This window comes from Panthera leo, chromosome C1 (assembly GCF_018350215.1).
Source record: "Panthera leo isolate Ple1 chromosome C1, P.leo_Ple1_pat1.1, whole genome shotgun sequence".
Taxonomy (NCBI): Eukaryota; Metazoa; Chordata; class Mammalia; order Carnivora; family Felidae; genus Panthera; species Panthera leo.
The window spans coordinates 33108425-33134895 of NC_056686.1; the positions used below are offsets into that span (position 1 = coordinate 33108425).

Genomic DNA, 26471 nt, shown 5'->3' on the forward strand with positions numbered 1-26471 from the left:
TCCCCGTTTCGCATGGCTGTTGAAAGGATAAAATACAAGAGAAATGCCTAGCTTGCTCAATAAACGTGAGTTGAAATTAAATCTGATTTGTGGCCAATACAGAAAGACGTGAATACTTAACGAGGCAGTCCTTATATGCCTGGGAAGATGGATCAGAAGGCAGGTCCCCGTGGAGTACACCACCGACCTCCGCCCTAAATATGCCGAGCCGGGGCGGTCTGAGGGACTGCATGGTCCCTCCAAGGTGACTGACTGCTCCGCCGAAACAGACGCTCTTTGAATGCATACGTTCCAGAAACCCTCGGCTGTGCCGAGAGTACACGGCCATTGTAGAAAAGACGGCTTTATCCGCAGTAATGGTCCGGGGTCACAAGGACCACATTTACAGCAGAGGGAGAGAGGGAGGCCTTTCCTCCCTATGGGCTAAGGTGCCGTCGGGTCCCCTTCCAAGCCCCCGGGTCAAGGCAGGGTAATCCCGGCTCAGGCGTTTGGCGGTTGCCCTTCCCTTGGCCAAGACCCAGCCCTGGACGTGGGGCCCGCCCGCCCGCGCTGCAGCCTCGTGAAAGTCACGTTCACTCTGCCCGTCCTCTCGGGTACTCTATGGTTCTCGTGGTGACTCTACTCTAATTCTAGTTCCGGTCTCTATGGCGGCGGCGGAGGCAGGAACGGTTGTAGGTCGGCCGAATTAGCCGCCTAAGAGCCAATGAGAATGGAGGAGTGATAAAGTGTTAGCCAATAGAAGCCAGGAGTCGGGGTCAGGTGGTGAGATTGGCAGCACTAGTGGCCAATGAACGATGCTTGGGGCGGGTCGCTCGCAGGGCTTATCCCGCCCGTCCCGCCATTCTCGCTAGTTCGATCGGTAGCGGGAGCGGAGAGCGGACCCCAGAGAGCCCTGAGCAGCCCCACCGCCGCCGCCGGCCTAGTTACCATCACACCCCGGGAGGAGCCGCAGCTGCCGCAGCCGGCCCCAGTCACCATCACCGCAACCATGAGCAGCGAGGCCGAGACCCAGCAGCCGCCCGCCGCCCCCCCCGCCGCCCCCGCCCTCAGCGCTGCCGACACCAAGCCCGGCACCACGGGCAGCGGCGCAGGGAGCGGCGGCCCGGGCGGCCTCACATCGGCGGCGCCTGCCGGCGGGGACAAGAAGGTCATCGGTGAGGGCCGGACGGGACGGGGGTGGGGCCGTAGGGAAGCCTGGCGGCGGAACCGTTACCCGAAGCGGGGCGAGCCGGCGAGCGCGCGGCCGGCGGGGACCGACTCGGCGGCGCGCGGCCGCCCCTCCCCCAGCCTTCCTCACCCGCGCCCTCGCGGACGCCGGCCCGCCCGGTCCGCGTGCCCGGCGGGCGCGCGCGCGCGCCGCCTCCCGCGCCCCCTGCGGACCCCGCGCGGCCGCGCGCCCCTCCCCCCGGGCCGCCGCGCGCCGCCGACCGCGTGTGCGGCGGGGTCCCTCCCCTCTCCGGCGGCCGCGTGCGCTCGGGCCCGCACGCCGTTGTTCCGTCCCCCCCGGCCCGCTCCCTTCCGCGTGTACCCTGAGGGCGCGGCGCGCCGCCTACGCAGGCCCGTGTGGGCCGGACGCTTCCCCTTCCCTCACGTGCTCCCCGCCCCGCAGCCGCGCCCGCCCGCTGAGGCCCGCGCCCAGCGCCTGCCCACGGGCCTCTCCGCCGCCCCGAGCTCACCCACGTGTGCCGCGGGGCCCGTGCGCGGCCTCGGAAGAGAGAGGCTGTCAGGGGGTCTCTGGCCGCTGCGGAGCGCATGCGGGGCCGGGTGCCCCAGCGTGGCGGGTCTAAGAAAGGACGTCTGGTAATCGTGCGTTTTTTGTTTTTGTGTGTGTGTGTGTGTTTTTTTCCCTCCAGCAACGAAGGTTTTGGGAACAGTAAAATGGTTCAATGTAAGAAACGGATATGGTTTCATCAACAGGTGAGATGACCGCTACCGTAGTCTCGGTCCTACCTTTTCGCTTGCTCTGCTCCTTGGGCAGGCCCTGCGGGCTTGGAAGGGGTTAAGCAGGGGGTAGCTTGTTCCTTCTGGTGGGGTAGTGAGGTTTTGTTTTCCTTGAAGACTGAAGGGATCAGGGATCTGGAGATGGTCTTTTGTTTTGCAGCTAAATATTAATTTAAAGCTAAGTGAAGAGGCTGCTTCTGGTACAGAGCAATTTAAAAGGCGAGCGCAGTGGACGAGCCAACTCTCAACAGTTAGGGCAAACTCAGGTAACCAGGATCTAGTGTGATTCTCTGAGGTGCATTTTTATCCTTGTCACGTTAGTGAAATTGGTATTGAAAAATGTGATGTGATCCACTGGATTAGTACGTGGGGATTATTTCTAAGTGGTTAGCCTTTGGAGGTAACAAGAGTTGACAGTGCAGTAGGGGAGGTCTTGTCATCTTGACTGCTAAGGTTATATCGCCTTTGTTTAACGTTTCAGCGTATGATGTCTTGAGGGCCTTGGAGAAATTTCACATTAGAACTACAATTTCTGTTTGTTCCTGTAGTGGCCTCTGGAAGAAACTACCCTTTTCCCTTTCTCAGGTTTTTTATTTCTCCTACTTTTTTGTTCTCATCTTTAGGATTAGTCCTTTGAGTCGTTTGTAGCAGTAGTGATGATAGCGTGCAGTTTTCCTACACCGTACTCTTCTTCATGGTCTCCCTTGTGAGCCGGGCATCATTTCCAAGATGGCTGCCAAGCAAGGCTACTAGTGCAGTTGCATATGGGTGTAGGGCATGGTGTGTGCTCGTAGCACGTTGGCCTTACAGGTGGGATACCTTCATCTCCTCCGCGTTTTCTTACATTCTTGTTTCAGAAGGGATTAAACAACTAGAAAAGAACACCTAAGAGTAGGAAATAATACTGAATGTTTGTGTAATGGACACTACTGCAAGAAACCAAGTGGGCAAGATCAAGCTTAAAGACAGACATAATTGGCTGATGAACAACCTTTCATTACTCAACCATAAAATATTGTGGAAATGCTCAAAAGCAAAAGAGATTGTAAGCATTTGATGGTCTGTTTTCCACGTTTGCAGTTGTGGGGAAATAATTTTGTTTCTTCCAAAATCTTTGGGGAATTTTCCATCTGTTATTAACACTTTTTGTGACAGGTCAGAGCTACGTTTTTTCCTCAGTTTTTTGATAATTGGTTACTAGTGATGAAGAGAATGCATGGGTGCTTATATTTGACCACTTTTTAGCTGCTCTCTGAATGTTAGCATTTCAGTTATTATTTCCATCTTACCCTGATTCCCTTTAGTGGTCTATACCTTAAACCAATAGTTCTCAAATTAAAGTATGCTTAGTACCTTGGAAGGGTGTTAAAAATGCAAATTCCTGAGTTCTTCCCAGCCTAGATTCTTTGGTTCTGGGGTACATTTTTAACAAGAATTCCAAGCGATTATGTCTTGTGGGCCATTCCTTGAAAAATAATGCTTCTAATTTTTGACCCAGTGTAATGCTGGTGTATACATTAGAAGGGAATGTAATGTGCAGCGTTTTCTGTGGTTGGATTGTAGTTTGTGTACTTTTGAAAGTGTATGCGCGTGCCTTATTTTTGCTATATTTTGTTAAATGGACAGAGGTTATGATTTTTTAAGTGAACAGTTTCTATCCAAGGGTAAAAGTAGTTTATTTACATATTCTAAGTTTTTTTATTTCATGAGATGCCATTCCTTGAGTATCTTTATTCCAACCTGCAATTAACCCAATTGGTAGTCCTCCAGGGCAAGTTAAATGTAGATTGACTTTCGATGATCCTTCGCTTGGACTATCCTAACCTCAACTATTTTGTCAAGTTAACCGGTTTAAATGTGCTTTGTGTTTCTAAACTGGTTTCAATGATTGTAAGACTTTCAAGTCACTGTAAAATGTGACTATAATAAGTCCAAGAGAGGTTTACCTTGATGAAGGGAAAATGTAGGTCTTAAAGAACTATAGTCTGGAAGTTTGCAAGTTGGTTGGGTATGTAGACAGGGGTGGAGGTACCTGGCTGTCGATTGGGAGGGGGTGGGTAGACACTGCTGCTGCTGTGTAAGGGAGAGGATGTAGTCTTTGGGATGATGGCTGTGACTCTAATTTTAACCTTGGGAGTTCTGTGAGTTATAATCTAGGTTCTTCAGATTTTTATAATTAAAATTGAAGGTATTTTTATGTAAACTTTTTTATTGTTGAAGAATGTATTTTCATTGTAAATATTGTGATCTAAATTATTACTCATGAAAATAATGTTAGTTTTGTAAGGATTATATTTAAAAGCGTTTTCTTCTGGTGGTTTTATTGTACAAAAGGCATAAGAGCTTTTAAAACATCAAACGTTTGGCAGCTTTTGTTAGGCTGCAGAATCTAGGAATGGTGAGAAATTCATGGTTAGTCTTCCTGTGCTGTCTTGAACAATAATTGGATTATGTGACTAAGAGGGGTTTGTTGAACACCACCACCACTCCCCCCCCCCCCCCAGTTTCTTTTCAGTTTATTATGAAAAACTTCACTCAAAACTGTTGGAAGATGTCATTAGAAGGATGCCGCAGGGGTCAGTGGTTTCAGGGTTTGGTTCTTTGCTTTTTAAATCTGGAAACCTGATTTTTGTCTTTTGCTTCCAGCTGTTGAGGATTAATCCATGCTCACCAAACTCATGAAAAGTTACCATGAGTCGGTAACAATGGGACATGCATCTTTCATAGTGACAACAAGAGAAATACTCTGACTCTGTTCTCCAGAGTACTTAAAAATGCTTAATTAATCATCCTAGGGTTTGGTGGTGAGCGAGGGATTTGGAGCAAAGAGGATCCAGTAGGGCAGAGGGCACAAACTGGTGACCTCCTAGCTGAATCTACCCCCAGATGTTTTGTTTGGACAATAGTGTTTTAAAAAGGATTAGAAATAATTACTGACACTTAGGGAGATAATACCCAGATTTTCAAGTTATCTTTTTTTAAGATCTGAATTTTAGCTTTGGGGCCTGAAGTCCATGTAAATAAAAATCAGCTGGCCATGAGTATTATTACAACTTTCAAATAGGGCATACATTTTTTTTCTTTACCGCAATATGACAGGTTGGGTTTTCTCCTGTTGTTGACTTCCCTTCCTGCTTCGCTTCTGTGTATGCATTTGAATATATTACCTGTGGTCTAGGAAGATGTATGATAAACCAAGCCAAGGAAGGACTTAGCTATCTCTCTTTAGCAAAAATACTGAAGTTGTGGTTATCAAGTTTAGTCTCCCTTCTAGGGATTCCATGTGTATGTAACTGATGAAGGTGACTTCCTTCACACAGTGATGGCACATAAAAGTAGCTAATATTTCTCAAACACTTAACACCAGGAACTATTGTAAATGCTTTAGGTGAACTAAACTGTTTAATTTTTAAAATCTTTGAGGTGTAGATACTATTCTGAAGACAGAGGTTGAGTGATTTGCCCTAGGAAACATAGTAAGTGGCAGAGGTAGGTTTTGAACTGTTTTCTTACTGTGGATTTTGTTCATTAGCTGCTGTTCTACTGTCCCTGAAAATACAGGCCCTTAGTCCTCTTCAATTTGGTTGGTGTCCACAAAGTTACAGGTAATTTCTTAGTGTGGCTATTCTTAGCCATTGAAAGGCTGTTTTCCTAAGTGATACCCAGCATGTCACTGGAGCTCCTATATGTGCTCACTATTAGTTCCCTGGATTTTAAAAGCTTTCTGCTTTGCACTGCCTGTTTCATGTAGTTTGGTATTGGCTATAATAGTCCCAGTTTAGTGTGCAGATTGGCTTTAACAATTAAAAAGGACTTGCTTAATAGTCAGTATTGGGATGCAGTTGAGGAATTAAAAGAGAGAGCCTTTGACCCTTATTTCTTGGATCTTTTCACTCCGTCTTTGTATGACCTGCAAGCTAAGAATGGGTTTTACCTTTTGAAGGGTTATTTAGGAATATGTGACAGTCTGTGACCTTACGTGGTCTAAAATATTTACTGCCTGGTTCTTGGATTTTAAAATGTGTAGACTTATGGAAAAATGATTGCCAAGTCTTTTGGGCTATTGAAAATCAGACTGAAGTTGATTACGCAGTAAGGTCTATCTAAAGACACGGGTAGTCTGTAATATAACTAAATGCTGTGGCACTAAGAAGACTGTGCTACTAAGGCAGGATGGGTGGATGGAAGCATAAAATATGATACCTAAATAGTCCTTAGGTCATGATGTATCATTGGCAGTCTCGAAAAAGCAGTTATTGGTTGTGGAGGGGGGATTTGTTTTGATTTCAGAACTGAGGCTTTTCAGACAATGGCTTTGTATACAAGGCACTTGAGGATTAATTTACATGCTGGTTGGGTTAGTTGCTCATCTTAAGTTGGCCAGAAGTCATCCTTGTTCACCAAGTCACTGATAATGTAAAAGCTTTTCATCTTAAGTCTAGAGAATGAATGTATTCACGTGCTGGTTTTTTTTTATGACTATAGAATTAATAATTTGTGCAATTGAGCAATTTAAGTTGTTAAAAGGGCATGGTGTAGTAATCTGCAGCAAGGTAATAGAGCGTTTAGTTATGGATAGATGAACTTATGTATATGTTAGGTTTCATTTAAGGCAGTGCTGTGGATTGGCACAAAAAAGTTTCCTGAAATTTTAGGACATCTTAAAACACTTTAATCTGGATAAATTTAGTAGTATAGGAGTTTAGTGCTAGCTACATGTTTTTGCCTTCATTGTGCTGCATTAGGAACTTTTAAGAGACTTGTATTTATAAATCCCAGCAGTATTTCTCTTTAGCATTTTCCCAATTTAAAAACGGTAGCCTCTTTTTTTTTTCTTCAGCTGCTCGCTATCTGTGATTCCTTTTTTCCTTGAAGTCAGTACTGTGTCCTCATTTGCTGAATAAGGACAATACTAGTTAAGAGTGAGAAAACCTAAGAGGAGGGGTTTTTGTGAAAAATTTTCAGTATAAATAATGCCCTTAATAACAGCAAGAGGTGGAGTAGAAGAATACAGCAGAGAGCATACATCTGAGTGCAGAACAGGACTGTGTGCTATATGGAATGACACTGTTGTAATATTGTGGGCCTGTGCTGTCTATACAGTAACTATTAGACTTGTATGGAAGTGTAGTTAGTGCATGCATCTGAGAGACTGAATTATTTTTAACTTGAATTTTAAAACATACCCAATTTAGTGTTTGTTTTGAACCACTTTCTTTTGCACAGCTTGCATTTGTGAACCTACTTTGCAGAAGTGTAAAACATAGAGCAGGTTATGAAGGCTTAGTATGAAAAAAGAAATGTAAAATACTTGGCATTTTTAATAATTGATTTGTACGTGTTTAAATGCAAAACTCGTTTTATCTGTTTTTACTTTTTTTATTGTGACTACTGGAAAATAAACTTAGATACAGATTTCCCCATGTTGCCCAAAAGTAGTGCATTTCTGTGAAACCTTTCATGAAAGTGAAGTGGTGTAAAAGTTAAAGTGAACTTTTAGGTAACTAGGCAAACCTGTATTTATTTAGCTTGCATTTGATTTCTTTTGGACAGCAGTACTAGGCACTGAACAGCAAGTAAAATAATTGCCTCAAGTGGCAGCAGTAAGGAAGGGTTGAGGTTTGATTATATTGTGGCCTGTAGGTAAGTGTTTTATCCCCACTATGCGTATAAGGTAACTTGCCCCAGATCATGTAGTTAGTAATGGAATAGCCAGAATTCTAGCCTTGGCTTCTAGTAAGGAGTTCTAAACCACTGCTCTATGTATATTGCCTGCTCTTCTCTCCTCTTCACCCTCTCTGATCAGAAGGACTTAACGTACTATATAGTGTGTGGAAAACAATACTTGGTAATTCTGCTGCATTGCATTGAATGTGGTGGCCTTCTAGGTTGAAATCCTAGGATAGACCATGTCCTATTTTTGTTACTGTTGTTAGCCTAGTGCCTAGCTAGCTAGTTAGCCTGTTAAAGGGATGCATAAACTAGTCTGCCCTGCCCATAGTCTTCCACCCTCAGTAAAGTACGGTAAAGACAGAAAGAAGTGTACCTTTTAGTTCTCGTGGATAATACCGCAAAAGGTAAGGTGCAGTCCTGGGGATGTCTCTCTGTTCCTTCCTTATTATGTTAGTAACAGCTAAAAGTTTCAAACATACTTCTTGATGATCCATTTTGGTCAGCTTATTTTAATTGCTGCTTTTCCCTCTTTGGTAAGCTCTCTCTATATAGTAGCCGTGAGCATGCATTATTTCCCAGTGTTACTGTAGATAGGGGTCTACTCCACAGCGATTTGTATGACTTGTGAGGCCAAAATGGTTTTTACATTAGGGGAGGGGATATGTAGCAGAGCCTTGGTCTATTTACAGGGAATAATTTGTAGAGTGGGGTTAATGATGGTGCCTACCTTGGGTTGTGAGGATTGAATGGTATGTATAGTTAAGCACTTGGGACAGTATCTGGAACCTAAATCCCTCAGTAAGGTATGCCTTAGACTTGTGTCTAAGGTTTTCCCGTTTTGCAGGTGGAGATACAGTAGAAGGGGAGGCAGCTTTCCAAGGTTGCACAGCTAATAGTGGAATGAGAACTAAAGATTGGATTTTCTTTTAGCAGTACCTTGAATTTGTGCACAGTCACTTAATAAGTTGCAACTAGATTGATTTGGTGCATCCAAACTGTAGTATTCTATCTTGGCTAAAACTGCATTTTTTGAGCTGTCAAATTTCTTCCTAAAATCAGATGCACTTTGGCCATGGTAATTCCCCTAACAGGCCGGTTTGTTGTCAAAAGAGTGAGTGCTGTTGTTGGCACCACACCAGTTAATGAGCCCATATTGGTTTCCACATATCTTTGTACCTGCAGAATATGTTAAGCTGTCTTCCAAGGGACAGCATTGTGTATATTGCCTACCTTGTACTGTTTTTAGGAAGATATGTTCTAACTAGATAAGTCATTTTGGTAAATTTTTTAATTCCTTTTACAACCTTGAAGTAAAACTGTAGATAAATTTTTATTGCAGTGCATAGTATATTCTGTATGTGCATAGTTACTTGCAGCTATATTAGAAGACATGATGAATAGTCAGTGCCACCACAAATACTGATTGATAAAAGAAATGATGTATTGGCTACCCAGATATGCAGGTCGCATTATCAGTAATGAAAACTTCTTTCCATGGAAGTTGCATTTTTAGTAAATTCAGTGCATGTTAAAACAATGTAAAATACCAGATTCAAAACTCAAATATACTGGGGTGCCTAGGTGGCTGAGTCGGTTAAGTGTCCGGCTTCACCTCAGGTCATGATCTCACGGTTTGTGGGTTCGAGCTCCACATAAGGCTCTGTGCTGTCAGGTCAGCTCAGTCTGGATCCTGCTTTAGATTCTGTGTCTCCTCTCTCTGCCCCTCCCCGATCACACTCTGTCTCTCTCTTTGTCTCTCTCTTTGTCTCTCTCTCAAAAATAAGTAAACATTAAAAAAGATTTAAAAAACCCCTCAAATGTACTTACATGAAAGTCTAGTAGGGTACCAAATAATTCTTTACCTAGTTCTCTAGTGCCTGACACCCTTCACCCCAGTTATGGCAAATAGTGCCCATCTTTGGAACAACTTTAAATGACCTGTGGTGGTCAGCACTGCCCCTGTTGAGAGTTCCTGTTCTAGACTTTACTACTCTACTAGTTTTTCATTGTACTTCTTCTGAGGGCCCTAGGGTTCAAAATTAAAGGGTTCACTATTAAAGATCTTAATAGTGATGGCTATGGAATTGTTTGTAGGATGCCTGAGGACCTATTTGACAGATGGGCATTTTGGCAACCATAATTCCCTAGGTGTTCCTAATATTCAACTAGCTTATAGAGGTCAATTTTCGGTCACCTGCCTTGAGTAGCTTTTGCAGTGTTCTGCATTTGTGTGTAGGTTTTTCTTCTAAAAATTTAAAATTTTGTTCCCATAAATTAAATGTCCTCATGCTACGTGGGTTCTTTGGCGCACAGCATTTGTTGCTCCATGGTTCAACAGGAAGCCAACAGTCAGTAAGCCAGTCAGTCTAATTCACTGTAACCTTTGTTCCTTTTGTCATTAAACATTAGAACTGTTTTTAAGCCCATTCACTCTGATCTACCTGACAAAATGAAGAGGGTAGGAGGAGGTCAAAAAAGATCTGGAAATCTATTTCTCCTGTGGTGTTTACTTACAATATCATTGCCTTCACTCCAGCGTCCTAGGTAAAAAGCTAAAAGCTCATTCTCCTATTTTCCTCTCACTTCCAAAATCCACTTGTTCATAAAATTTCCCCTGCTTTTACCTCAAGAAAGAGACCTCAAATACTCTCCCTCACATAGGCTTCCATCAATCCTGGTCTGGGCTTCTGGAATAGTTTTTTATAACTAACTGGGCTTCTCTTGTATCTGAAATTTTCATAGTTGCTACTAGGTTTTAATATTTGATGATGTTATGCCATATTCCTCTACTCAAAAAAGGCTTTGCTGGCTCCTCTGCCTACATAATTTAGCTCTTGTTCTTTCCCTCCTCCACAGCCATATTCCTCATGACCCAGCCAGTTTGAACTCTTCTTGCATTGAGTTTGCTAGTTGCTGGTTTACCCATGTCCATGACCTTTCTGTCTACCTCGGGAACATCTTTCTCATTTCCGTTAACTTCTTTAAGACTTAAGGCAAATGTTGTCTCCTTTAAAGTCCTGAAGCAGGTATTTTCAACCATATTTCTTTAGCACAGTTTAACTAGACATTTAATGATTGTTGCAAAATGGTGTCTGATAAGAAGTTAAAGGGGTTGTGTGCTAGTAGGAAACTCATTCATCTTCACCTCCTTAGTTCTCCAGCACAATGCTTGCCTGCTTGCCACAGGAATGATGGGGGTATTGATGGCATCCATGTTTGTACCTCATTGTGGTCTTTTGTTTTTCTTTAAGAGCAGTTTTAGGTGCATGACAAAACTGAGCAGAAAATAGATTTTCCATGTACGCTGTGCTCATGCATGCAGCCCCCCCAACAGGGTCGACTCCTGCACGACCTCCACCTGTACTATCCACCACAGTAGTGACATTTGTTAAAATCAACAACCTTACATTGACGTGTTGTCACATCACCCAAAACCCATAGTTCACATTGGTACTCATTCTCGGTCTAGTACATTCTGTGAGGGTTTTTTAGGAGTCACCTTTATGACCTCGAGGAGATCTTGGAAATTGGAAATGGTGAGGAGGAACTGAGAAGGAAGCTAGTAATTAATGGAATGAGCTATATTTTTGGTCTCCTACTTAAATTAGTAACAGTGCTCTTAGGAGTAACAGTGGGGTGTGCTGGAACATTGTTTATGTTTAGTAGGATAAGTGTGACAGTTGCTAGTCACACCTTAATGGCTTAGTAGGTCACACTTGGACTTTTTTAAATCCTACAGTAGTAACGTTACAACTGTTGGTAATCTCTTGGTCTTAAAAAATGAAACAAAACAAAACTTTCTGCTTTAAATTTTCTAATGGCTCTATGGCATCCAGAAAGTCCAAGTGATGATAGGAAAAATGGGGGCGGGGGGAGATGTACAGAGAACCAAGCTTATGCTTAATCTTTGGTAACATGAAATGTATTCCATTTTCTGACTTGTTCAACTTGGTTCTGTCTTGTAGGAATGACACCAAGGAAGATGTATTTGTACACCAGGTGAGTGCTTGTGTGAATGTTTACAATTCTGGTTTTAAGGGTTGTGAGAAGGGATGCATGTTTTCTCAACTATTGTTCCTTACAAAAAGGTTATTCTATCCAACCACCAAACAATTTAGTTCCCACAGGAAGTGCTAAAATGTATACATTGAAATATTGTATTGGCAGCTCACTTAATTAAAATAGGTGTATCTCAGATGGGTATTTTGTTAATAGTAGTTTTTAAATGATGAAGTCTGCTCAATTCATACTAAATTTTTAAACCCAATTTCAGAGGAAGAAAAAAAATCTCCCATTAACCTAAACTTGAACTAATAATGCTATAAATACACACAAAACAAAAAAACACAAAAACTTTGGTGAGGTGTTTGCAAATGCTGCTAGGTTTTATCTCTGTGGTGGGACAAAATCACAATAATCATGGGGGAGAAGTAGGACTAAGCTGCAAAACCTATAAATTTGAAGTGAATGCTGGGGGGAAAAAAAACTAGCAAAGTAGCCTAGGTCCCTCTGTTTATGTTAAAACACTTTGAATAGGAATTACCTTCGGAGAATTTTGTTCTGGCTTGAAAAATTTAAGAGTCCTTAGTTTAGGGTTGAGGTGAAAAGGCGGTGTGGCAAAGTTGGTAATTACTCATTAAATAATTTTTAGATTGGCTTCAGTGTTCTGTGGGTAAAAAACTAACACAGGATTAGGTGCTACAATGCTAAACTTTGACAAGTACATTTAAGAAAACTACTTTGGAAAATGCGCATTGAGGAATTTTATTAAAGCCACTGCCAAGTAAACACTAGTATCTCGAACTTAAGTACATCATGGGCTCCGTTGGACTTCATTATCTTCACAGGTGTGCTGTGGGTAGGAAAAACACATTTGTATGTGTGTACTTGAAGTTTTTTCACTAAGACTATTGAAGTATTATCAGCTTGTATTGAAAATCACTTTAAGAACTTTTTAGCCACTTTATCTTTTTATCCAGACATCAAAAGACATAGTTGGTTTTCACACTCACTGTTAATCAGGCAGGTGTGAGCTTGGATGGCAGCATACTTCTTAGGAAGAGCTGTCTGAGGTTGGTACTTTGTCACCTTCTGAGGTATCCTATGCAGCATTCAGTGGCAATCAAGGGGGGAGCCAGATCAATTTCTTGAATATCCAAAGCCCTATCAGATAATCTCAGGGTCAAATATATAAGAATGGAAACAAATGTTCTAAACATAGGGGCCCCTGGCTGGCTCAGTCAGAAGAGCATATAATTCTTGATCTCGAGCTCATGGGTTCCAGCCCCATGTTGGGTGTACAGATTACTAAAAATAAGTAAATAAACTTCAAAAAACAAATTCTAAACATAAATATGGGACTGTTCAATGTTACTTTGAAAACAAGTGTTTAATAAAATTGAATGCCAACGCCTTTGTGTTCTTAATTTCCCTTCACATGTTCAAAAGAATATGCATAATTAGAAACAGGAGACAGCAAGGCTGGTCAGTCTTGTTACTTGTCAGCAACATTAAAGAGTTTGGGGAAATTGGGGTGTTTTGAAGATGCTGACTGAAAGAAGTTTTGAGATTATAATTCTCCATACTTCTGCTATCCCCTATGACTGCAGGTAATTGAGAGTTGGCTATATATGGAAGGTATGAAAACTTTGTGACAGTTTAGATGACAGATGAGCTCAATTATTTGGCTGAACGCATGTCACCCACTTGGTACTGACCCACAGGTGTCACCAATATGCTTTCCTCTTTATTTTGGAAGTGGTTTCAACATTTAGTTGTTTCTTGGGACTTTGGATGCTCAGGTCTTAAGTGTATCTGGGAGACTGTAGTTCTGGGCAACTTAGCTTAATTGGCTTCAGCTTTGTTGGTTGTCCTGCCTCCTATGGAATGGAAATGCATGAGTGATCCCGTAATGGATACCGCTGTGATGTAGTAGAATGAACATGGGATTTGGAATCCCAAGACCTGGATTTAGAAAAGTCCATACTTTTCGAAGTGCCACTTAGCTGTGTGACCTTGGGCAAGTCACCTAAGTTTTTTTAAAGCCTGTTTAATTGTCTGTAAAAAGGGAGTAGTAATAACCTCACATCATTTGTCATAATGAGTTTGACTGAGCAACACATGAAAGAACTTTATTAAGTAGTACATTCAAATGTGAGGTGTTACTCTTCCCCTTTTACTTTGTTGTAGCAGCAGTCTAGAGAACAAGTAACAATGTGAGATTTCTTGTATTCTGAGGAGGTAATAACTGACTATCCCACACGGTCAGATAATGTAAAGAGTGGCGCATAGTCAATACATGTGAATTGCATTTCCATTGAAGTATTATCACAGAGCGGTTGGAAGGGATTTTGGTTGACATTTGTAATTGAGTTTGATACGGTTAACACAGGGACAAAGTTGGTTTGGTCAACTTTGAAGCATGCAAAACTAAACTCGCCTGTCATCTAAACTGGCCCTGTGTGGGGCTAGCTTCTACTATTAAGTGCAGTCTTTGGGGGATAGATGGATATCCTCATTCTGTCTAAAGCTACATATGATGCTTTTGCAAAAAGCGTGTAAATACATATATATATATATTGTTGTGTCTTGAGTGTTAAATTACTTGTTTTAGTTTGGAAAATAGTGGTAAAATGCTGGGGCCTTGTAAGTTTAGAGTATTTTGGTTGAGGTTGGGGGTAGCATTGGTCCCTGTTTTCCTAAATTTATTGACGGTTTGGTCTTATTTAAAGCTAATATTAAGTGTATATCCAAGCTAAAATAATATTGACTCTGGTACATTTTGAATGAAAAAGCACATTATTCTCCCCTGTTAATCTATTTTTGGAATGTGATATTACTAGACTGCCATAAAGAAGAATAACCCCAGGAAGTACCTTCGCAGTGTAGGAGATGGAGAGACTGTGGAGTTTGATGTTGTTGAAGGAGAAAAGGTGAGGATGCTTTTTGTGTAAAGGTTTGACTTCAGTATGGAAATATTTTGGAGATCTCATCCGTTAGGATGGTGGCTCTAATGTGGATGGATGGGTCAGGTGACCACATGAACACAGGTGCATCAAGCCTTATGTGCTGGCTGCAGTTAGAGGGCAATCTCTTCAGAACAGTGAGGAACTGATACTTAATCATTTCTATGCACCCCTGGCCACATAGACCCTTTATTTGCTTTGTGTAAATTTTGTTAAGTGTACTTAATTCTGTTGTCACTGTCAATATATGATGGCTTTTGTAGGGTGCGGAGGCAGCAAATGTTACAGGCCCTGGTGGAGTTCCAGTGCAAGGCAGTAAATATGCAGCAGACCGTAACCATTATAGACGCTATCCACGTCGCAGGGGTCCTCCACGCAATTACCAGCAGAACTACCAGAATAGTGAGAGTGGGGAAAAGAACGAGGGATCGGAGAGTGCTCCCGAAGGCCAGGCCCAACAGCGCCGGCCCTACCGCAGGCGACGGTTCCCACCTTACTACATGCGGAGACCCTATGGGCGTCGACCACAGTATTCCAACCCTCCTGTGCAGGGAGAAGTGATGGAAGTAAGTTTTCACCGAAAAAAGTAAAAGAATGAACAGCATGCAAAAACTTTGAATAAGTCTGCGTTTTAAGCATATTGTGAGTGTCTTCTCCTATCTGTATTGGAGCAGTTAATCTAATGGGAAGCATTTTTTTGATTCCTAATAAAAACCCAAAAGATTAATTTATAATATAATTACAGTTAGATGATTTCTTTATTTTTAACTCCTGTATGCAGACTTTGGATTTGTCTGATGGGGTTCATTTACTGTTACTGATTGAGTCAGCTTGATTGTCTTTCCAGGGTGCTGACAACCAGGGTGCAGGAGAACAAGGTAGACCAGTGAGACAGAATATGTATCGGGGTTATAGACCACGATTCCGCAGGTATGGTTTGTGTTAAATTTCTCAAGCATGTGTTAGGACTCAGCAGCATCATAATTCTCCTGCAGCCTTTTTGAGTCATTTATTTGTTAACACTTAACATTTTCTTTCATCAGATGCCTAAGAGGTGAACCTGAAGTCAGTTATCTTTGAGAATGTGTTCTTTGCATCTTCTTGCTGGTACTCATTAAAAACAGCTTGTATAGATGAGGTCTACTTTATATGATTGTGTCCCCCCCCCCCCCCTTTGTAATAAGGGTGTACGGAATTTCAGTTTTTCTGTCCTTGCACAGGTAAGAGAATAGTTCAACCTGTATTCTATTACATGTTTTAAGACCTTCATTAGGAGGGAGAAAGGTAAAGGTAAGCATTGCCTTTCAAGCGTTAGAGGAATATCTGAACTGTACCTTAACATAAATGAGGAATCGATAGCGTAACCTCTTGAGATGGTATAATTTTCCATTAATCACGTCTCAATTGAGGGTTTTTTGTCACCCTTAAATTGCAAAATAAAATCACCCAGTAGAGTATAGAGTAATTGGAGAAGCGTTTCATGAGCCAGATGTGTTTGTTTAGTATATAAATATGGTAGTCCTCTTTGAGGCAGTATGCCCAGTCTGTCCCACAGTGGGTGGATAGAATGGTGTAACAGGTACTTTTTAGGGCTCTTTTTTTTATTAAAGCATTGAGTCTCTAGGTGTGATCCTATAACTAACAGTTTACTCAAGGCAATACAGTAATAACTCTTAACTAATGATGACTTATATAGCAACTTTAACCGTTGATGCCTAAGTAAGCTTTAAGAAACAAATTCCTTACTATAAAAAGTATCTAAAATACAATATAGAAGTCTTCAAAATACATTGTGATTCTAATTTCTATTAAAGAGGTTTCTGACAACACCACCACCCCAATCTTTTGTGTACTTCAACAGAGATGGAATACTGAAGCTTTAGAAACTAGGGAACCCCGCTGAGATTACCCTATCTGCATCAGTATATATGCATTGAGAGTTTTGCAGTAGCCAGTGTCTATAACGTATTCTTGTTTCCATTGATGTATGTTGTGTCCTGAGTTTTTAATTCATGAAAATAGCCTGGAGCTCTAGCTGGTTCATTTAAAATCTCCACCAGGAGTTTGTTAGCTGTGTGTTGGATGTTGGAGATAGATGGTGTTTCCCTGTTGAGTGTGGAAGATTATTTTTGATGCTGACAGATGAGCTTTGTTGATCTTGAACTCAGCTACTGTTCAAAGTAGTTTTAAGCCAACACAAAGATACCTTGTTGAAATACTGCAAATGATATCACAATGTCATTTTTCAAAGTGATCAGTGTTTTTAAGATTGGTCTAAAATAGGCTCTCGTGGCAGTTTCCATTATATCCAAGAGTGCCAACAGCAGAAAACTTGGTTTGCCTTTTTGTTAAGCTATAAAGTTGCTTAAGTTTTCTGCCTAGCTTTATTGATGTCTTTAAAAAATAGCCTGTGAGTTTTTATTGTTGAGTGCTTTGGTTTTACTGTTTGCCTTTTAATTAGACGTAATAGTCTTCATTTGGTGGATAGACGGGTTGACAGAGCCACATACGATGCATGGGGTTAAAATCCTGATTAGTGTAGGTTCCAGGGCAAATTGAAAGATCTAAGGCAAGTATAGCAGTTTCACTGAGGAGACAAATGAAGTGGCAAGAAGGGAGAAGTGGCATCAAGAAAGTGTTTTTGAGAAGTAAGGGCACTACTATAGGCTAGAAAATTCAGTAGAAGACAATTGTCAGGAAAGTGAGTGTAGAACCATCTTCAGGTAGGGTAGGATTTTGTCCACACTTAAGGGGTGGGCCCTTTGTTAGGAACCCTCGGTATTTTATGTGTAAGAAGCCCGAGTATGTGAGTATGATGTGTTAGTGGCATCAAAAGGAGGGGTCAGTGAAGAGGTGTGAGGAGTTTGGGCCAAAGATGTGGGATTATCTCAAGAAGAGAAATCAGGAAAATCAAATAATAGAATAAGGGTCACAAATCTAAAGTGGGGCCAACCAATGTGGTTGTGTTTTCCAGCCATTTTCAAGCAGCAGGCTCAGGTTGAGCAGAGTTGAATTTGTCCTACATTTGTTGATCCAAATGAAGAACCTGGGGTTGGGATTGGTTATGCTTAATTAATGGTCAGCTTTTTTACTTGGGTAAAAGGGGAGACAAATATTAAGGGAGATTGGGAGATAGAATAATTGTAGCATCACTGGATTATAAATTCTCATGGAAATAAAGAATGGACGAACAAGAAGGAATTAAACTAGGAAAATCGGAAAGGGTGTTTGGAGAATGGAATACTTGGAAATTGAGAGAACCCAAATAGAAGAAAACTGGATAGGAGGTAAAGAACTTAAATACCCTACCCAGGTTATTTGGGGCTGTCAGGATAACGATAACAGGAAAAGGATAGTAAATGGAACATAACCTAACCTAAGATGTGAAAGCTTGGGGTTTTAGAAAGAAATGGGGAAAACTGACTTAGAAGCCACAGTGATAGGTGTAGAGCAGCCACTCTTGAAGACTTCAGGGGAGAGCTAGAGCAGTTTTGCCTAAGACTTGCAGCGAGGTCCCAAAACTGGGGTGGGGTGGGGGGGTGGGAATTAGAACCCATGATGACCAATATGTATAAAAGACATGATACTAATCTTGATGTTTTTGAGGTGATGTAATGTATGGATGGAGGAAAGGCCAAGAAAACCTCACTGGTTTCTAACACTTATAGTTATCAGCTGAAGAAATTCTCATCTTTTCTTTGGTGATAGAAGTGTTGATAATTTCTTTGATCCTGATCACCTTAAATTTCAGGCCATTGACCATAATATTGCTATAGTGTAAACTTGAACTTTGTTTTCTCAGTGTATAGCTCTGGATTTTAGTAGTATAGTCACATAGTTATGCAACCATTACCACTATCTCTTAATTCCAGACGTTTTCACCCACCTCCCGCCAAAAAATACCCTTGCATCCGTTAGCAGTCACTCATTTCCTTTTTCCCTGAACCCCAGCCCCTGGCTACCACCAATTTCTGTCTGGATTTGCCTGTTTTGCACATCTCATGAATGGGATCATAGATTTGTATGTCTGCCCTCTTTCACTTTAGCATATTTTTTAAGATTCATCCATGTTGTGGCATGTAGGATTTAATTCCTTTTCATGGGTAAATCAAGGTCCACTGTATGGATATCCTATTTGTTTCTTCAGCAGTCAGCTGATAGGCACTTGGATTGTTTCCACACTTTTGTTAATGTGAATATTGTAATCATAAAATAGATATTTTCTTGGGTATAGACCACTGAGTGGAGTTGATTGCTGGGTCACATAGTAACTCTAACAATTTGAAGAATTGCTGGACTATTTTCCAAAGCTGCTACACCATTCTTATATTCCTGCCAGCAGTGTGTGGGTTTCCGGTTTCTCCCTATCTTCACCAACACTGGTTATGCCTCTGATCTTTTGATTATGGCCATCCTGGTGGGTATGAAGTGGTCTCTTACGGTTTTGATTTGCCTTTCCTTAATGACTGATGGTGGCTGTGTGCTTTTGATTTCTTTTGAGAGAACATGTTGCCTTTGATTTTGATTTCCTGCCTTTTTAGCAAGTGCTCATCTATCTGTAAAGGGTTAGTGGCACTTGTTCCCAAACCTGATTACCATGAAGCCCATTTAAAATGACCTCATCCAAGTGTCTGTGGTGTGCCATTTTTAGTCAGCTCATGATTTACTCACTGTATCATCTATTAAAAAGTTAGAATTTGCTGGTCCATTAAAACCAGTTTTAAACTCTCATCTTCTAGTTTACACTTCCAAATCCTTGCACTAAACCCTCTCATTCAGTTTGTGAAATGCGAACCAAGTTTTGCACTTCTCATTTTTGATAAACAGGCCAGATATGGTGTTTAGTTGTCTGAACCAAGTGATAAACATTGGTGGGTGGGTTAAAGAAAGCGTGAAGGTTTTCTGATTGCAGTTTTGGCACAATGTTCATTCCAGGGGTCCTCCTCGCCAAAGACAGCCTAGAGAGGACGGCAATGAAGAAGATAAGGAAAATCAAGGAGATGAGACCCAAGGTCAGCAGCCACCTCAACGTCGGTACCGCCGTAACTTCAATTACCGACGCAGACGCCCAGAAAACCCTAAACCACAAGATGGCAAAGAGACAAAAGCAGCCGATCCACCAGCTGAGAATTCGTCCGCTCCCGAGGCTGAGCAGGGCGGGGCTGAGTAAATGCCGGCTTACCATCTCTACCATCATCCGGGTAAGTAAGCTTAGATGGCCTCTGGCTTCTGAGCAGTCATGCGTGGGGTCCATTAATGCAATAGAAAGATAAGCCATTGTGACTTGGGGGTGTCTTCACCCATATTAATTTTCTAATTCCCTAAATACGCAGTTTTGGTAGTGGCAGGTATCAGGGCCATACTTAGCCTCTCGCCCACCTCAGTTCTGACACTTAGAGGCCTAAGTATTTCTTGAATATTAATTAGAGCCTTTGTCAACTGTTCTGAATGAATTCTGTGATTTTACCAGTAAGCTGAGGAAAGTCTTGCTAACTTTATTTACCCTAAGAAGTATGATGGTTGCGTTGTGTTTCTTCTCAAAAAGAGGTGGGATAGCTACTAGAATTCACAACCTGTGTGGTGATGAGCAATATAGTCTCTTTGGGGAAAGTGGCAGTTTTGACATCATACCAGCTCCAATATTAAAGGATTCCTTTGCGTTCAACCTTTTACTTGATACTCAGAGGCATGTAATTGTCTCTGTTTTGTTCCGGAATTGTCATTTTCAGCCAGTAATGCTTTTGTTTTTTGGAAAAAACCCTCTATTATTTTGTGGTAAAAAGTGGTAAAGGGGAGAAGGCATGCTCTAGCATCCAATAACTGGACTCATGCCTGCATTATTTTCCCCTCTGAATGGCAAAAGGTCATTCAGAACTTACAAGTAGCCATTCTTGTCACAGCATTGTCAGCCCCCTGTTGGAAAATCAGTGTCTTGGAATAAACATAGATTTGTTAATGCCTTCCTACTTAGCTAGTGTGATCTGGAGCAATTTGGTGTGTACTAAAAGAATGTTGTAGACGATGTAGTGCGAGATGATCTTAAATTTATTTATTTATTTTCTACAGTTTAGTCATCCAACAAGAAGAAATGAATATGAAATTCCAGCAATAAGAAATGAACAAAAGATTGGAGCTGAAGACCTTAAGTGCTTGCTTTTTGCCCATTGACCAGATAACTAGAACTATCTGCATTATCTATGCAGCATGGGGTTTTTATTATTTTTACCTAAAGATGTCTCTTTTTGGTAATGACAAACGTGTTTTTTAAAAAAAAAGAAAAAAAAAGCCTGGTTTTTCTCAATACACCTTTAAAGGTTTTTAAATTGTTTCATATCTGGTCAAGTTGAGATTTTTAAGAACCTCATTTTTAATTTGTAATAAAAGTTTACAACTTGATTTTTTCAAAAAAGTCAACAAATGGCAAGCACCTGTTAATAAAGGTCTTAAATAATTGTCTTTGTGTATATTTCTGTCTTGTCTTATTTTAGTTTGTAAGTCCTTAGCTAGCTTAGATGATACTGGTAATTATTACTCAGGGAAATTTCCTTAAAACATGTAGTTCTTTAAGGGAGAGTATTTATTTTGACAACTTGGCCATTTTCCTTCTTGTAAGATTCCTTTGGCTGTGGGGGGCAGTGGTAAAGGGGAGAGGGCATGCTCCAGCATCCAATAACTGGACTCGTGCCTGCAAGCCACTTATTTCTGGCCTTTTGGAAAGTTATTTTACCCTGCCAGTTGAAGATACCCACCGTAAGAGTTACCATATACCTGCCACGGAGCCTATTGTGCTCAGTAAAGAGGTTCAGCTCCTGTGTGAGGTTGACTGAAGATGGTAACAACAGATAACGTAATGCCTATAGGAAGACTTGCTAAAGAATATGGAAATTGGTGAAGATAATTTTGTCTTCTCAGCTCCCTTCTACCCCTAAGCCTCTTCTGGTTATTTTTTATAATATCTTGCTAGATGTTCACTTGGAATCCTCCTGGTCAGCTTTTTGGGCCCAGGGGAGAAAGATGATGGGGATTTAGAGAGGCACATCCAGGAGTCCTACAGTGCTATGTAAGTCCAGGTGGGGGTGCCCCTTTCCAGAATGTGCTCAGAATTCACACAACCAAGATTGCATTGTACTGGTGCTTTTAATTCTAGGGGACTGGTGAAATAAGGCAGGAAAATAATATCAAGTAAGCTAGTATCTTTCAAACTCCTTCCAAACTTAGGAGCAACTTTTTTTTTTTTTTTTTTTTTTTTTTTTTGGCCTGCTGTAAAAAAATATTCACTGCTGGCAAGAATGCAGTGGAACAGATTTGAATACTGCTGATGGTTGTAAGATGTATTTTTTGTAATTACATACTTAGGACGTGTTATAATGTTATCATGGAAATTACAACACCAACAATACTGGTTAAATATCCAATACAGGTATTCCTCACTTTTTCAAAAGTTAACATTATATACTACGTTGCCTTTAGGAAGCATGTACATTATTACTTGTTTTTGCTAGCAAAGAAATCTGAAAAGAATTTTTGCTTTATGAAAATAGCATTCAGTGTTTGTTTTGCTGCAGTGAGCTGTTAACAGAGGGCAATGCACACTGAGCAAGAGTGGTGCCACCAAGTTCCTTTCCTAGAAACTACACTCAGCATCAAGCTCCCATAACGTGGAAGAAAGTTTCCTGCAGTGTGGTCTTGATGCCAATGTTGCAAACAAAATTGCTTATGCATTTTTTCATGTGTGTTTGTCTTGGGTCCTGTTGCCCAGCACCTTATGAATGCCTTTGCCATATGTAAGAATTAGATAGCCTGTGAGTCTCTAAGGTAACCCAGAGAACGTATTTTTTTCTCCAGCTAGGATGAAGGTTGAGTGGCCGATCTGGCAGTCAGATGGCACAAGCATGAGACTTGGGAGAGGTCAGCACTTTGCTAGGCGGGAGTAGGGTTCTTCAGAAGCAGCGGTTTCCTCATCTGACAACTCTGCTTTAGTTTTTGAGCCTGGTGCTCCAGCCTTTAACAATTACAAGTATCTCCTATCCCTTTATAAGAATTATTTATGTGGCTGTAGCAGAGAGATCACAGGAGAGTGGTAAGAAATTAGGTACCAAAAATGAATGAGGTGGGGTGCCTGGCTGACCATTGTCAGAGCATGCAACTCTTGATCTTGGGGCTGTGAGTTTGATCCCCACATTAGGTGTAAAGATGGCTTAGAAATAGTCTTTGGGGCATCTGGGCGTCTCAGTTAAGTGTCTGACTTCCGGCTCATTATTTCACAGTTTGTGGGTTTGAGCTCCACGTCTCTGTGCTGACAGCTCAAAACCTGGAGCCTGCTTTGGATTCTGTGTCTCCCTCTCTCTGCCCCTGCCCCACTCGCACTGTCTCATATAATCTAAACATTTAAGAAAAAGTTTTCTTAGAAATGGCAGTGGTGTGATATAGAAGAAAGCCTACCAAGAACCCTGATGCTTCAGGTTTCAGGAGGAAGGAAAGACACTGAAAGGGCTCTAAGGGAAGTTTAATTTAGAGGCAGAGTAAGAAAGTGAATCAGAAGAGGCTGGGGACCAAGTTTCAGAAGGCACAGTTGAAGGTTTGGGAAGTGAAGCAGCATGGGTCAGATTTGGAGCTGGTGAAAGCTAATGGAAATTGAGTAAGTGCTGACTGGAGTAAGCTTGAACATCTGCTTAAGCGACAGGTAAACCAGAAAGTGTCACGTGACTGGCTTCATGCTGAGGTTTTGCTAGCCGAAGGGTTAGTCTGATCTGTCATGGTTAGTTGACTTGTGGCTGGGGAAGGAGCAGTCTTCTGGAACTCTCCCTTCTCTGAGTAGTGCTCTGTAGGTAGAGGAGGTTGTATACCTTCAATCTGGCTGCTGTAAAGTTTACAAATAGTACAAAAGTGAATAGAAGGTTAGCTTGAACCATATTCACACCTTGAGTGATGTTTTAGTGCATCTTACAGGTTTGGGCAGTTAGCTCTATAGTCCTTCTGCCCTGTAATTCTGTCTAGGCTGAGGAGCTGGTGATGGAGTTACCTGGATTATTTTTAAGGAGAATGATTTTTATTTTAGAAATCATACTCTGGGGCAAGAAAAAAAAAGTGATCAGAAAAGAAATGGCCAATTTGGTCATTATTGCAGGAGTCCAGATAAACAATGAGACCTGTATCATAGTTACAGCAATTGGAAAGAAGGTCAAATTTGAAATGTTTTCAGAAATGGAGTTGAGATCTAGGTGACTAGTTGAATGTAGGGATGAAGAAGTCCAGCATGATGGCAGAATGTTGATACATACAAATGACAAATGGTGTCATTTGCTAGAATAGAGAATGCACAAAGGGGAGACGTCTTTTGAGTTTATGTGGTGTTTGAGGTGCCTATGTATGCAGCATCCATGGGGAGTATACAGGAAGCAGATTTGGAGCTAAGGAGTGAGGTGTAGGTGGAGTTGAAGGACACTCATCCGGCAGCCATTGAAAGCTGTGGTTGTGGATGAAATTCCATCACTCTAGAGCATCTGTGGGGAACAGAAGGTGGAGGCCCAAACTTTTGGAATAAGGTCAAGATATAAAAGCAAAGGCCAGAAAGATATGTGGAAATTCCAGAAAGGGAGGACCTCACAGAATCCTAGAGAACAAAATAGGAAATGACTCGTTTGCCATTACTCCAAAGAGGTTCAAAAAGGTAAATGTGGAAAAGTGTGCATTGTGCTTCACAACAAGGAGACAAGTCATGAGAGCAGTTGTGGAAATGTAGGGGTGGGCAGCAGGTTGAAGGGCTGTTGCTCCCACAGCCTGCCTTCCATCTCAGTAACAACTAGCCCATCCCTCCAGGTCCCAGCCAAAACCCTCAATCCTGATTTCCTTTTTGTTTTTTTTTTTCCTCATCTCCTACCCTGACATGGGTCAAGGCCTCCACCTTTCTGCTATAGTTCATTTTAAAAGTCTATCAGCCAGAGTCACATTGCTAACTCTCCAGCGGTTTCCAGTCTTGTGCAGAAGCCGGCCTGGTATGGAAAACTTCACAATGTACCCCAGCCTGTCTTCCACTTTCTCAGCTCTCCCCCTGGTTTATGCCAACCTCATAGGCAGCTTTTTCCAGAGAAACTCCCAATTTCTAGGCTTTTCCCTCTTGATGGGGAAGACAGTTTCCCCATTTAACTAAATGGCTTTCTTATTATGTTCTTTCAAGTCTAAAAAGCCTTCTCTGACCATTGTTTTAAAATAGCAGCCTCTCCCCTCCCCATGGCCAGATCTCCCAGCTTCCTTACCTTGCTTGGTTTTTCTCCAGTGCATTTCCTCATCTGCCAATTCTATATTTGTTTGTTCTTTGTGTTTGAGATTTTTGTTCTGTTTACTGCTGCTGTATCCCAGCATTTACAATAGGACTGAAAGTAAAAGCTCAAAAAATATATATTGAAGTGGGATAAGGAATGTGAAGGCTGCTGGTGAAAGGGCAAATTTGACCATCTAATTTACATATTAGCCAGATAGGATGCTCTTGAGTGGAGGGTTGTGGTTCTTAGTTACACTGGCCTGAAAGGACTACCTTGAGCAACATGGACGTTCTGGTCCCTCTAAAGATAAGTTGGAGGGGGGCGCCTAGGTCACTCACTCAGTTGGGTGTTCAACTTCAGCTAAGGTCATGATCTCACAGTTCGTGAGTTTGAGCCCCATGTCAAGCTCTGTACTGACAGTTCAGAGCCTGGAGCCTGCTTCGGATTCTGTCTCCCTCTCTCTTTGCCCCTCCCCTGCTCCCACTGTCTCACTCTGTTCTCAAAAAATGTATAAATTGAAGGGAAGGTGTTTTTTGTTTTTTTTTTAAATGAGGGGACATGTTTATGAGGGGGAGAGGAGCCAACCAAGAAGACAGCTTTAAGATTATAAAGCCTTATGTACAATAAAATGCCTTATTTTATCCTGTGCATAATGTAATTTGTCAAAAATCATTTGAGCCAATAGGAAGGAAAGTGGTTTAGAGTCAGAATACCTGAGTTCCAGTTCTTTCAGTGAAACTTGACCTTCCAGAGCCTCAGCATGGAGCTACTATGTAAGAGTCAGTCCTGAACTTTGAAATCGCTCTCAAAATAAGATCTATGGACCATCCACAAGAATATGAACAGATTTTCTTGGATCCCACCTTCAAACTGCCTAGTCCAAATGTAGGGGAGGAGCCTCAGAATGAGCATTTTATATCTTTAGAGATAACAAGAATTACTTCCTGAAATTCTGGTGAGGATTAGGTGAGAGTAAAATAGAAACGTCTGACATTTTGTTAGTGCTCAGTAAATGTTGGTTGTTCCTGTTAAAGGAACATCGTAAGGGTCAAGTGAGATAATAGTTGTGAACTTTGTAAGCTGAAAGTGATGGACATGGGAATGTGACTTGTAGACCTCTGACTATAGGAAACAGAAAAGACCCAACATGCTTTGCTTTGAAATCTACCATGTTTGCCCCGGGGCCATAATTCCCCAGGGTTTCCAAGCAAGGGAGTGACCTGGCAGAGATTCTAAGGCAGACCTGACCTGTTCATGGAAGATAGGGCTCCTCTGACAGCTGACTTTGGCTCAAGAACTCCCCTGATGGCCTTGCTAAGTTTTCCATGATGGTCTAAGATGCTTCCACCTGATATTATTTCACTGAGGTCCTGTCTGATGGCTCTCTCCACTCCCCATTTTCTCTCACAGGTGTTTCCCTCATCCTTGCATGCTTAATCCTATATGGGGGTCTACTGCTTGAAGGACCCAGACTAAATGAGCATCATAGAAAAGTAAGGAGGAGAAAAGTAAAAGGATGATTCTGGGAACAGAATCTGAATTCTGGGAATTCAAAATCAGGGACAGAGTATGAAGCACCAGGAATCTGTCCCCCTCCCCTGACAACAAGTACACTGGCAGAATTCATTTG

The 26471-nt window shown here is 41.7% G+C and overlaps 1 protein-coding gene across 2 annotated transcripts; it reads left to right on the forward strand.

Annotated features, from left to right (window-relative positions):
- Positions 1 to 831: 831 nt before the first annotated feature.
- Positions 832 to 21031, forward strand: YBX1 (Y-box binding protein 1). 2 transcript variants are annotated; one of them, XM_042950982.1, is made up of 8 exons: positions 834 to 1154; positions 1854 to 1917; positions 11580 to 11613; positions 14457 to 14546; positions 14843 to 15145; positions 15427 to 15509; positions 19515 to 19780; positions 20646 to 21031. In XM_042950982.1, the coding sequence occupies exons 1-7, from the start codon at positions 989 to 991 to the stop codon at positions 19747 to 19749; spliced, it is 975 nt and encodes a 324-aa protein (XP_042806916.1). In that variant the 5' UTR covers positions 834 to 988; the 3' UTR covers positions 19750 to 19780; positions 20646 to 21031. The 2 variants fall into 2 exon arrangements, with proteins under 2 accessions (XP_042806917.1, XP_042806916.1); XM_042950983.1 differs by lacking the exon at positions 14457 to 14546 and having other exon boundaries at positions 832 to 1154.
- Positions 21032 to 26471: the final 5440 nt, after the last annotated feature.

Coding starts and splice junctions, on each gene's coding strand:
- YBX1 (XM_042950982.1), top strand. CDS start 989: ATGAGCAGCGAGGCCGAGACCCAGCAGCCGCCCGCCGCCCCCCCCGCC. Junction 1,155..1,853: donor CGGGGACAAGAAGGTCATCG/GTGAGGGCCGGA, acceptor TTTTCCCTCCAG/CAACGAAGGTTTTGGGAACA. Junction 15,146..15,426: donor TGCAGGGAGAAGTGATGGAA/GTAAGTTTTCAC, acceptor TTGTCTTTCCAG/GGTGCTGACAACCAGGGTGC.